Source organism: Stegostoma tigrinum, chromosome 1 (genome assembly GCF_030684315.1).
Source record: "Stegostoma tigrinum isolate sSteTig4 chromosome 1, sSteTig4.hap1, whole genome shotgun sequence".
Classification (NCBI taxonomy): Eukaryota; Metazoa; Chordata; class Chondrichthyes; order Orectolobiformes; family Stegostomatidae; genus Stegostoma; species Stegostoma tigrinum.
Window position 1 is genome coordinate 176,359,829 of NC_081354.1, and position 13,673 is coordinate 176,373,501.

The 13,673-nt window shown below is 42.6% G+C and overlaps 1 protein-coding gene across 3 annotated transcripts in view; it reads left to right on the plus strand.

The window, feature by feature from the left end:
• cdc25b (cell division cycle 25B) overlaps positions 1–13,673 on the plus strand; it is a 44,162-nt gene that overhangs the window by 25,652 nt on the left and 4,837 nt on the right. For all 3 annotated transcript variants that reach the window (XM_059650367.1, XM_059650363.1, XM_059650365.1), the window contains exons 8-11: positions 4,333–4,458; positions 6,063–6,152; positions 6,266–6,439; positions 7,566–7,667. In XM_059650367.1, coding sequence (XP_059506350.1) covers positions 4,333–4,458; positions 6,063–6,152; positions 6,266–6,439; positions 7,566–7,667 — 492 coding nt within the window. The remainder of the gene's footprint in view (positions 1–4,332; positions 4,459–6,062; positions 6,153–6,265; positions 6,440–7,565; positions 7,668–13,673) is intronic.

Genomic DNA, 13,673 nt, shown 5'->3' on the forward strand with positions numbered 1-13,673 from the left:
CTATAATCTTCCATCTTTTTGCCTTGATCCTTTCTTAAACAAGGGGGTTACAACAGGGTGGCCCACCCAACGCATCCACTATTTCCTCAGCCACCTTCCTCAGAACTCTAGGATGTAGCCCATCGGGGCCAGAAGACTTATCGATTTTTAGATCTCTAGCTTTTCTCGTGCTTTCTGTCTTGTAATGCTGACCATACTCAACTCTGCCCCCTGATTCTCCTTAATTGTTGGGATACTACTCATGTCTTCCACTGAAAACTGACACAACGTACTTAAGTTCTTAAGCTCTTTCCTTATCCCCCATCACTAGCCTTCCAGCATCAATTTGGAGCGCCCCATTATCTCCTCCTGCCTCTTGTTTGTTTCTTATGTATTGAAAGAAACTTAAACTTTTACTTTCACCTCTAATATAACTGGCTAGCCTACCTTCATATTTGATCCTCTCCTTCCTTATTTCTCTTTATTATCCTTTTTTTTGTTTTTGTAGTTTTCCCAATCTTCTGATTTCCCAATGCTCTTGGCCACTTCATAGGCTGTCTCTTTTTTTTCCTTTGATACACTTCCTGACTTCCTTTGTCAGCCATGGCTGTCTAATTCCCCCCACCCGAAAAGTCTGTCTTTTCTTTGGGATGAACCTCTGTACTGTGTCCTCAATTACACCCAGAAACTCCTGCCATTCTTGCTCTGTCTTCCCCGCTAGGCTCTGCTTCCAGTCAATTTTTGTCAATTCCTCTCTCATGCCCCTGTAATTACCTTTATTCAACTGTAACACCATTACATCTGACTCTTGCCTTCTCTTTCAAACTGCAGACTGAACCCTACCATATTATGATCGCTGTCTCCTAAGTGTCCCTTACTTTAAGATCTCTCTTATAAGATCTGGCTCATTACATAGCACTAAGTCCAGAATAGCCTGCTCCCTTGTGGGCTCCGTCGCAAGCAGTTCCAAAAAGCCAAGCTGTAAGCATTCCATGAATTCCCTTTCTTTGGATCCACCAGCAACATTTTTCATCCAGTCCACCTGTATATTGAAGTCCCCCATGATCACCGTGACGTTGCCTTTCTGACATGCCCTATCTATTTCCTGGTGCATCTTGCGCCCCTGGTCCTGACCACTGTTAGGAGGCCTGTACGTATAACTCCCATTTTTGCCTTTGTGGCTCCTCGACTCCACATCATCTGACCCTATGTCATTCAGTGCCATAGATTTGATATAATTTCATTCATAACTAACAAGGCAACCCCACCCCCTCTGCCGACCTCCCTGTCTTTTCGATAAGTTGAAAACCCTTGGATGTTTAACTCTGTCCTGAACCCCCTGCAACCGCATCTGTGTATGACTACATCATCATTCAAGATGATTTGTGCCGTTAATTCATCTACTTTGTTCCTAAGTCCAGACAACAAATGGTATGAATGTGGAGACCAGTTGTAATATTTCAGGTCTTGCTGATGACTACACCCAATGGTGCAGGGATGCAAGTTGGTTGCAAGGAGATATGAACAGGATTTGGGACTGAATGGATTTGCTCATTGAGCGGAATATAATTTTCTTTTTCTGTGCAATAAGCAAAAGTAGTACATTGAAATGAGGGGTTAACTAATTATCCTGGTGACTTGAGTTTAAAGTCTGCTGTTGAAGATGATAGAATTGAATTAAATATAGAATTAAGAATCTACTGATGACCATGAGTCCTCTGAATTTTTGGGAGGAAGCCCATTTGGCCATGGGAAGGAAATTTGCCACATGTGACTCCAAGCACAATGTGTTTGCTCAACTTCTTCCCTCAAACAACCACTCAGTTGTAGCAATTGCTCTGAAGTCTCAGAGGAAATTGGATGGACAATGTGGCAGTTGCCAATAACAGTTCATCCCAAAGAAAAGACAGACTTTTCGGGTGGGGGGAATTAGACAGCCATGGCTGACAAAGGAAGTCAGGAAGTGTATCAAAGGAAAAAAAAGAGACAGCCTATGAAGTGGCCAAGAGCACAATAACAGTATTGGCAGAGAGACCATTGCACAATCTTTGTGGATAAAATGTCCAACCTTATTTCAATAACCTCCATGTTGTGTGGTGCTGTCACAGTTGGGTAAGACAGACTTGGACTATGTTTTAACAACTCAAGACTAGGTGAATGTGAAGCACAGTGGGCTATCGGCAGCAACAGAATTATGCTGGAACAATCTGTCACCTCCATGGTCTGGCATATCCCTTGCCCAACCATGATCTTCCACTTGGGGAATCCACCCAGGTTCAACGAGTGCAGGAGGGCATACAAAGAGCAGCACCAAGCATTCCTTAAAAAGAGGTGTCAACCATGTGAAACCGCAACAGGATTGCCTGTATGCTAAACAAAAGCATTAGCAGCAAGTTTCAAACTGAGCTAAGTTTGCAGTCCTGCCATGTCTGTTGTGACTGGACCATTAAACAACTTGCTGGATGAGGAGGCTCCACAATGTCCCCATCATTATTGGAATAGCCCCACACAACAGTGCAAAAGATATGGCAGTAGAAGCAGTTGTAGCAGTCTACAGTCAAGTGCCAAGTGAGTGGAATGGCAGAGGTGGACCATAACCCTGATCACTGCCCAGTTTGGGTTCTCCCATGCTGCTTCTGACCTCATTATAGCCTCAATTTAAACATTTAAACATGGACAAAAGTTGAATTCCAGAGGTGAGATGAGTGATAGCCCTTGACATCAAGGCCACATTTGTGTTGCATCAAGGAGCTGTAGCAAAACTAGAATAGAGTATGAGGAAGACTGGGGTTTGGTGGGGTGCTGAGGGTGGGTGTTGGGAGAGACTGTCCACTTGTGTCCATCTTACTGTGTAGGAGGATAGTTGTGTGACGGTCAGTCATCTTATTTCCAGGGCACCTGTGCAGGTGTTCCTCAGGGATTGTTGGGCCCAGGACAATCTTCAGCTGTTTCATCAATAGTCTTCCCTCTATATTGTAAGGTCTGAAGTAGACAAACATGCCTACTATGCGATGTTCAGCATTTGTGACTCTTCTGATTAATGTAGCAATCCATGTGGAAATGCAACAAGATCTGGCTTGGGCTAGCAAGTAACACTTGCGCCATATGCTGGCCAGTGATCACCTCTAAGATGATCTAGCTACTGTCCTTTGACACTCAATCGCTACCTTCATCGAATCCCTTGTTATCGACATTGTTGGGTCTACCATTGAACAGAAACTCAACTGGACTTACCAGATGAGAACACTAGCTACAAGAGCAGGTGAGAAGCATGGGGTTCTATGGCAAGCTACATGCCTGACTACCTAAAGCCTGTCTGCCATGTACAAGGCACAACTAAGGAGTGCTGAATGGTCTCCATGTCTAAATGGATGCAACTCCAACAAGATGCTTTTTATTAATCGTGTGGGATGTGGATGTTCTTGGCTGGCTGATACCATCCATGACATTTTGAGTTTCCTGATTTGGCACTCCTTCCACCATTTCCTCCAGTAGCATCTGTGTACTGTCTACAAGATGCACTGCTGAAATTTGCCAAAGGTCCTTTAGATACACCTTCTAAATCCATCACTACCACCTAGAAGGGCACAGGCACCAGATACATAGGAACATCACTCGCAAGTTCCCCTCCAAGCCCACTCATCCTGATTTTGAAATATCACCATCCCTCTCTGGTTCAAAATTCTGGAACCTCATCCCTACAGTAGTGAGTTGACATACAGCATTTGGATTTTAGTTCAAGGTGGCAGCTCACCACCACCTTGAGGGCAACTATGGATGGGCAACAAATGCTGGCCTACCCAGGTGTTGCTAGCTGGTTGTTTGGTGGCATTGGTCAGCATTGCTGCCTTAATGCCAGGATCTAGATTCAGTTCCAGCTTCAGGTGACTGTGGAGTTGGCACACTGTCATGTCTGTAAGGGTTTCCTTTGTCCCAGAGCACCCAAATTGTACTAGTCAGGTGGATTGGCCATGTTAAATTGCCTGTAGTGTTCAGACATCTACAAGGTGATAGGGAAAATGAGTGAGTCTGGGTGGGCTGCTCTTGAGTTGGTGTGGACTTGTTGGGCTGAATGGCCTGTTTCCACGCTGGGCATTCTAGATCTTTGTCCCACAAGTGAATAAAAGCAATTGTACCTGCTTGTTTGGAGAGTATGAATTGTACCAGTGCTTTATGACTGTTTGCCTGTGTCCTCTGATCTTGAGCTGCTGACTTTAATGTTGTCTATTGGAAAGACTTAGTTTTTGAATATTACTACTAAATGATCAACCCCCTATTATACAAATTTCTAGATTACGTGAATCTAATTTTGATCGAAAAACATGAAAACATCAACTTTTTTTGTCATTTTAGTTTTTGCCTTGTATGGGTGATACATCAGCTGATGTTAGTCCAATCCTCCTACGCAGATCATCACTAACATCTTCAGTTGATGATGAAGATGATGGGTTTTTGGAGTTCCTTGATGAAGATATTGAGGTAAAGCCTTTTAGTTGATCCTAAACTGATGAAATTGCAGACGGTGTCTATTTAGCACAGTTTGTAGGGTCACTTCACTGGCAACTATCAACCTTTTATAGGTAGAAAAAGTGAACTTAATATTGGAATTATTTTGTCAAATGTTGCACCTTTGAACTATATAAATTACCTATGATCTCACTTATAGGTTGGTGGTTTGTTCTATTACAACACTGTAGCTATGTGTGCTGATCAGTGATAAACTTTTTTATATAACCAGAATTATAAACTGTTAGTTTGTTAGTCCTTGTCACAGCATGTGTGTTCTTCAGTTTTATTAGCATTGAAACTGTGGTGTCATCACTTTTTTTTTTACTTTTAATTTGGCCGTTGCAATTCTCTATTTAACTGTTTGCAATACTTGTAAACTCATGGCTTTTGATTAACCTCAAATCCGTCTTCCCATTACCCTGAACATTTGTACCTGTGCTTTCTGCATAGTCTTAGACTCTGCTGTTTCTGGGGGAGTTTCACAACCCTTAGATTTGCCTCCCCTTTTTAAAATGGGCAACTTTTTTTAGTGACCCCCAGTTCTAATTCTTCCTGTAGGAGGAAGTGCCCCCTCCATATCTACTCAGTCAGGATATAGTTTCTCAACTCAGTTGCATCTGGTCAACTTCAGTGAATTAGGCCAAGCGTGCCGAATCATCATCCCGGTATAACGTGTCACTTCAGGTATTAGTTTATAGACCTTCTGTGAACTGCTCCCAATATATTTGCCTCCCTCTATATAAATATGCACGTCCTCTAGGTGTGGTATCAGCAGTGCCCTGAATAATTGAAGCTAACCTCTAACTTGGTATTCAACTCTCCTTGCAACAAATTGTGGTATTGCTAGCTTTCCTAATTAGTTGAATCTGCACCTCAGTTCTGCAAATTTTGTTTTGAGTAATGTGCTTTTTTTTTGTCTTCCGCCAAAATGGGCAATTTCATTTTTACCATATTGCTGTAAAGATCCCAATGCTTGCTTTTCTGCTGCCAGTTTTGTTGTCTAATTTGAGTTATTGAGTGGTGGGGAGGGTTCATAAGTGGCTGGGGAAGGCTTGCTTGGCTTTACAGTTGAGGCACTTGGATACAGGAGATAATAGAAACTGCAGATGCTGGAGAATCTGAGATAACAAGGTGTAGAGCTGGATGAACACAGCAGGCCAAGCAGGAAAGCTGACTCCTGCTGAAGGGTCCAGGCCCAAAATGTCAGCTTTCCTGCTCCAAAGATGTTGCTTGACCTGCTGTGTTCATCCAGCTCTACACCTTGTTATCTTTAGATACAGGAGAGCCCCACTCCTCCACACAAACGACCATTCTAACTTTATAACCTTACTGTTGCTAGATGAAAAGCTTGAATCCCTAAAAGCATTGTCATAAGAACTGCAGTGGGTTTTTAAAAAAATCACCACCTTCCCCAGGACAGTTAGAGACGCAGTAAATAGAGATGCCTAGATCACAAACACTTTCTAGTTCAGACCTAGGTTGTCAGGATAGTAGGAACTTTGAAGCTGTGATGCCTGCTCATTCGTAGTTATTGCTTTTGTTTGAAACATCTTTGTGACTTTCATTTTTGACAGAATGATGCTGATGTGCCTTCTGGCATGACCAATTTACTGACTGCTCCACTCGTGGCTAGAAAGGAGAACTCACTGGAAACTATGAATGATGTGAGTTTATGGCTGCTTAGTTACAATGACACTTGGCAGATTTGGAATAGTTTTTGGGGAGGGGTGAAAGAATTGTAATTTCAGTTTGAAGGTGAAAGTCTCTTGCTTTTTAGGAAACTCCAAATAAATTGTCCTGTGCTGATAACTTCAAATCTCCGACTCTGTGCCCTGAAATGAGGTCCATCCTCAAGCGGGTGGATCGGCCCAGAGATGAAGAGACCCCGGTCAAGAATAAACGGAGGAGAAGTCTTGCTGGCTTAACAGAAGAAACAAGCGCTGACAATGTGGTAAGCTTATGTAAGTTTTGTTTCTGGCAGGAGCATTAAGTAGCTTGAGAATCTCTTACATTTTGAAAATGTAAGAGACTCTGGTTACATCTGCCCTAAAAGGTATGCATCTCCTTGGCAATAAACAGTCTGGAACTTGCTGGTACTACAGGCAAAAAGTGAATGGTACAGGATTGACTGAAACAGCAGTTCTGAATATGGCGGAGTTTTCCAGTTCTAAGTGTAGTAGAGCCATTTAGTGTAAAATAGTGAGCTCCTAGCAGTAAGCAGTCAATATTGTTTTCACCATGCAGGGCCCTTTTAAACTCGGCTGTCTGTGTTATCAGTACTTAATGGAACCCAATTCAGAAGTTCTTATTAACAAAATGTGGGGCTGGATGAACACAGCAGGCCAAGCAGCATCCTAGGAGCACAAAAGCTGACGTTTCGGCCCTAGACCCTTCATCAGAAAAAAAAACTTTTTCTGATGAAGGGTCTAGGGCCGAAACGTCAGCTTTTGTGCTCCTAAGATGCTGCTTGGCCTGCTGTTTTCATCCAGCCCCACACTTTATCTTGGGAGCTGCAGATGCTGGAGAATCCACTATCTCAAGTTCTTGTCATTGTTTTAGATTAACTTCCACTTAAAAGTACTAACATTCTGATTGTGAACTTAGTTTCCTCTTCAGCAATCATTCTACCAGGTGTTCTTTTCTCGTCTTTCTACCCTTTTACATCTCCAACTGCTTCAGCTTGTCACTTTTTTGATTTAGGTGCCCTGTTTGGTCATGTTATTGGGTTTCATTTCGTAAGTGAATATTGCTAGCTGGATGAGTCTGGCAGAATGTCCTGTCCTTTGGATCTGAGACTAGTTTCAGTAATTGGACAGTGATAATGAGAACTGCAGATGCTGGAGAATCCAGGATAATAAAATGTGAGGCTGGATGAACGCAGCAGGCCCAGCAGCATCTCGGGAGCACAAAAGCTCTTGTGCTCCTGAGATGCTGCTGGGCCTGCTGTGTTCATCCAGCCTCACATTTTATTACCCTGAGTAATTGGACAGTCAGGTTTATATTTACTTCAGTAATATCACTTAAAGCTAGACAGACTGTGATACCAAGTCAGCTGACTTTCTTCTCTACCTATTTAGAAGCAGCATTCTCTATTGCGGTCCAAATCTTTCTGTGGTGCAGAAATTGAGAAAGTACTCCAAATTGATGATTGCAGACACATGATTGGCGATTTCACAAAGGTATGACATTTCTACATAATTCCTCTCCTAAATATAAAAGACTTCTTTCATGGATAGTCAATGTTGTACAGCACAAACAGACCCTTTGGTCTAACTCTTCCATGCTGATTGTCTTTTGTCTTGTAAAGCCTACACTGAGTATTGATGGCATTGTTGCATTAAGGTGGCAAAAGTTGAATTGGATCAACATCCAGATTTTGATGTTAATTGATTTTGGTGCATTTATCTGTAGCTTAGCAAATAATTGGACAACAAAAGAAGTTGTTTTGTTTAGCTAGGGGACAGCATGAATGTGTCCCTCATCCAGCAGGCACTAGGAGCCATGTGTTGGGTGCCATTTAACAGGTTGTAATCTAATTTGTACTAATCCTGTATCAGTGATTTGGAGTAACAGCCATAAGATTCCCTAGGAATCTGATATCTTACCCTGCTGAATTACATAAAACAGGCTGTTCAGTCTATGGTGTTTATTCTTGACTCTGGCAGTTGTAATGCCATATGCCTTGTTCTGAATATCCCTTCTGGCTTCTGACCAAAAAAAAGTTAAAGCCCTCTGACTCGGTCACTAACTTTTGTCTTTTGTGGAATATGGATGTTCCATATTTTGTCCAATCGCTCTCCCTCAAATTACAAAGCTTCAACATTTCAGGGCAGTTGTGTTGTCCACACTACTGTGGGTCTGGTGTCAAATGGGGGCCTCAAGAAATTTTGTGAACTGAAGCTTTATAATCAGTGGTATTTTTAGTCCCAACAGTGGTGAAACTAGCTTTCACGTTGAGGTTCAATTTAAATGATCAGCTTCCATTACTGAATTGCACTAATCTAGATCTGGGAAATTAGTCAGTGGCATTTCCACTGTCACCATCTCCCTGTGCTATTAGTGATTTCAAAGCATTTAAAATGTAATCTTAGTGTTAAATTTGCCAGATCTTGCCTCTTTCCCCTCCCTCATCACATGAGGGCATTGCTGGCCAGCTAGCATCTATTGCCCATCCCTAATGGCCCAGAGGGCAGTTCAGGCAACCACATTGCTGTGGGTCTGGAGTCCCATGTAGGCCAGATGGGTTTTTCCAAACAATTGATAATGGATTCATGGTCGCCATTTTAGATTCTTCATTACTAATATTTATTCAAATTAAAATTCTACCACTTGCCACAACAGGATTTTGACCTGGATCCCTGGAATGTTATCTTGATTTCTGGATTAACTGTCTAATGATAATTCCACTAGGCCATTGCCTCCCCAATCTAAGGGTCACTGGACAGGGTAAAGATTTGATTCCTAATTTGAACCTTTTTTAGCCTAATGTAGAATTAGGGCATAAAGTCTAATGTTTTCTGCCTTTGAATTTGCCATCCTAGTGCTCATTAGATGGTGAAGAAAGCTAATTTGAGACACTCACCAATAAGGTACTGATGTTGAAGGCCTGAAAAAAATGCATTCAAATGCCTTTTACTCTCTTTAATCTTTCTTGGCAGAGCTTTTTTGATGTTCGTAACAGGTGATGTATGTTGATTCTGCCAGTGACGCCATAATCCCATTTTAAAAGTAACATGGCCATTTGATAGATTCCAAGCACTTTAACTTGCACCTGATTTTTGCAGACTGGGGTGCAACAATTAAGTTTTTTTTCCTCTAACTCTTGGTTCATGACAAAAAAACTGTCAAATCTGGGTGCAGTCATTGACCTGAATAGATATTGGATCAAACATTTTTAATGTCATAAGTAATACGCAATCCTTCAGCACCAATTGTGGTTGCATCGCAAAGGTATTGTACTCTGGTCTGGCACAGAGGTACTTAGAAATATAGGTTAGCTGTTTATCTTGAACCTTGCAAGAATGTTTTAGAGCAACTAAATTTTTTAAAACAAAATCATGCAATAATCTTTCCCTCAAATGGAATCATTTGCATGAGTCACATCACCAAATATGGCTCGTAACTTTTTTGAAGTTAAAACCCAGGTTAAAAACAAACCACTTCCTGTTCCAAAACAGCAAAGAAAAGCACTAACCTGGATTGACATTTCATGTTAAATGTCACTACTTGCAGTTAAGGTATTTGACATTTATAGCATTCAGCAGTGTGAGCAAGATTAGAAAATTACCCTTCTGCTTTCAAATAAGCCAATGCCAGAAATAGACTTCTGGCTTTCAGCTTGCTGTCATCTGATCCCTGGACCTAGATTATAGCACACTGTGGGTGCTTTTTGTTTTTTCGAACTTGAATGCTGCTTTCATGTAGCCTCTGATTTTTGGCTGAGTTTTAAATGATCAATAACTAGTTTCTTGTTCCTTTTGACTTTAACTTCCTGACAGGGAGACAATCCTGCATATAACCAATTCTTGTGGGTCTGTAATGTCAGGTGGGGACACTTAGCTGCAGGCCCCACTATGCCTGTCTTCAGTGCAGTTCCTTGTGGATGATTGGGTAGTGAATGAGCACTTTCTTTTTTTCTTCCGCTCTGGTTGTGACTGCAATGAATTGTCAGTTATTTAATGATGAAAAACAATCCCAGCTGAGGTGACCTGCACTACCTTGATTGGAACAAGGCTATTCTGGACAGGTGAAGTCTTCCCCAAATGCTCCACATGAACTTACTGCCATTGGTGAGGGCTCATCTTGGCAGCTGCCTTCTGTGCAGGCTGGCATCTATTTTAGAGCTTCTAAAACCACGTGCCCACCCATGGTTAAGATCTGGTAACCCTCTAGATTACTCTTGCTGTACTTGGAAAGGGGGGGGGGCTAATTCTGGGGGATCTGGAATCTACCAAATGCTTTATTTTACTTTTGAGAGTAGGGTGGTCTGAAATAAAGTTTCAGGGAAGCAAGCTGGCACTGGCCAGCAAGAAGTTGGATTGAAGTGTATCTACTTCAATGACAGGAGCGTCCAGAATAAGGTGGGTGAACTTGCAGCATGGGTTAGTACCTGGGACTTCGATGTTGTGGCCATTTCGGAGACATGGATAGAGCAGGGACAGGAATGGTTGTTGCAGGTTCCGGGATTTAGATCTTTCAGTAAGAACAGAGAAGATGGTAAAAGGGGCGGAGGTGTGGCATTGTTGGTCAAGGACAGTATTACAGTTGCAGAAAGGATGTTTGGGGACTCGTCAACTGAGGTAGTGTGGGCTGAGGTTAGAAACAGGAAAGGAGAGGTCACCCTGTTGGGAGTTTTCTATAGGCCTCCGAATAGTTCCAGAGATGTAGAGGAAAGGATAGCAAAGATGATTCTTGATAGGAGTGAGAGAGACAGGGTAGTTGTCATGGGGGACTTCAACTTTCCAAATATTGACTGGGAACACTATAGTTCGAGTACTATAGATGGGTCAGTTTTTGCCCAGTGTGTGCAGGAGGACTTCCTGACACAGATGTAGATAGGCCAACAAAGGGCGAAGCCATATTAGATTTGGTACTGGGTAATGAGCCTGGCCAGGTGTTAGATTTGGAGGTAGGTGAGCACTTTGGTGATAGCGATCACAATTCTGTTATGTTTACTTTAGTGATGGAAAAGGATAGGTGTGTACCACTGGGCAAGAGTTATAGCTGGGGGAAAGGCAATTATGATGAGATTAGGCAAGATTTAGGGAGCATAGGATGGGGAAGGAAACTGCAGGGGATGGGCACATTAGAAATGTGAGCTTTTTCAAGGAAAAGCACCTGTGTCCTAGATAAGTATGTACCTGTCGGGCAGGGAGGAAGCTGTAGAGTGCAGGAGCCATGGTTTACGAAGGAGGTGGAATCCTTCTTCAAGAGGAAGAAGGCGGCTTATGTTAGGATGAGGGGTGAAGGCTCAGTTAGGGCACTTGAGGGCTACGAGGTAGCTAGGAAAGACCTAAAGAGAGCTCAAAGAGCCAGGAGGAGACATGAGATGTTGTTGGCGGATAGGATCAGGGTAAACCGAGGCTTTTTATAGGTATTTAAGGAATAAAAGAATGACGAAAGTAAGATTAGGCCCAATCAAGGATAGTGGTAAGTTGTGTGGGGAGTCATATGAGATGGGGAAGTGCTAAATGAATATTTTTCGACAGTATTCACTCTAGAAAATGACAATGTTGAGGAGAATACTGAGATACAGGCTGCTAGACTAGGTGGGATTGAGGTTCACACGGAAGAGGTATTAGAAATCCTTCAGAGGGTGAAGATGGATAAGCCCCCTGGGCTGGATGGGAATAATCCTCGGATCCTCTAAGAAGCCAGGGAGGAGATTGCCGAACCTTTGGCATTGATCTTTAACTCGTCATTGTCTGTCTACAGGAATAGTGCCAGATGACTGGAGGATAGCAAATGTTGTTCCCCTGTTCAAGAAGGGGAGTAGAGACAACCCTGGTAATTATAGATCAGTGAGCCTTACCTCAGTTGTTGGTAAAGTGTTGGAAAAGGTTATAAGGGACAGGATTTATAATCATCTAGAAAAGAATAAATTGATTAGGGATAGTCAGCACGGTTTTGTGAAGGGAAGGTTGTGCCTCACAAACCTTTATTGAGTAGATGAGAATAAACCGGTTGATGTGGTGTATATGGATTTCAGCAAGGTGTTCGATAAGGTTCCCCACAATAGGCTATTGTACAAAATGTGGAGGAATGGAATTGTGGGTGATATAGCAGTTTGGATCGGAAATTGGCTTGCTGAAAGAAGACAGAGGGTGGTAGTTGATGGGAAACGTTCATCCTGGAGACCAGTTACTAGTGGTGTACCGCAAGGGTCGGTGTTGGGTCCACTGCTGTTTTGTCATTTTTATAAATGACCTGGATGAGGGCGTAGAAGGATGGGTTAGTAAATTTGCAGACGACACTAAGGTCGGTGGAGTTGTGGATAGAGATGAAGGATGCTGTAGGTTGCAGAGAGACATAAATAAGCTGCTGAACTGGGTTGAGCGGTGGCAAATGGAGTTTAATGCAGACAAGTGTGAGGTGATGCACTTTGGTAGGAGTAACTGGAATGCAAAGTACAGGGCTAATGGTAAGAATCTTAGTAGTGTAGATGAGCAGAGAGATCTCGGTGTCCGTGTACACAGATCCTTGAAAGTTGCCACCCAGGTTGACAGGGCTGTTAAGAAGGCAGTGTTTTCTCTTTTTATTAATAGAGGGATCGAGTTCCAGAACTAAGAGGTTCTGGTGAAGCTGTACAAAACTCTGGTGCGGCCACACTTGGAGTATTGTGTACGGTTCTGGTCACCGCATTAAAAGAAGGATTTGGAAGCTTTGGAAAGGGTGCAGAGGAGATTTACTGGAATGTTGCCTGGTATGGAGGGAAGATCTTATGAGGAAAGGCGGAAGGACTTGAGGCTGTTTTCATTAGAGAGAAGAAGGTTGAGAGGTGACTTAATTGAAACATATAAAATAATCAGAGGGTTAGATAGGGTGGATAGGGAGAGCCTTTTTCCTAGGATGGTGACGGCGAGCACAAGGGGGCGCAGCTTTAAATTGAGGGGTGCAAGATATAGGACAGATGTCAGGTAGTTTCTTGACTCAGTAGTAAGGGAATGGAATGCTTTGCCTGCAACGGTAGTAGATTCGCCAACTTTAGGTACATTTAAGTCGTCATTGGACAAGCATATGCATGTACATGGAATAGTGTAGGTTAGATGGGCTCGAGATTGGTATGACAGGTTGGCACAACGAGGGCCGAAGGGCCTGTACTGTGCTGTAATGTTCCATGTTCTATATTACCTGGGTCTCTAGATAAAATGAGATATGGCGTCACTGGCAGAATCCGCATACGTAACCTATTTCAAACATCAAACAAACTTTGCCAAGAAGAGATTAGACATGGGGGCCTAATTCTGGGGGGCAGAAGGAAGCTGCATCCTAAACTTTGCTATACAGAATCCTTGATTATAGCATTTATCCTGCAGTGTTCTTTTGAGGATAAAAGTACTATAGGCCAAGATTGCTCATTCTCTTGCTTTTCACATAAATAGCATTTTCCAATTCTACTGTAGACTCAGTCCAAGTTTGTGCAACCCCAGATTCCCAGCATATATGGTTCTCTGGTGTGTTTTTGG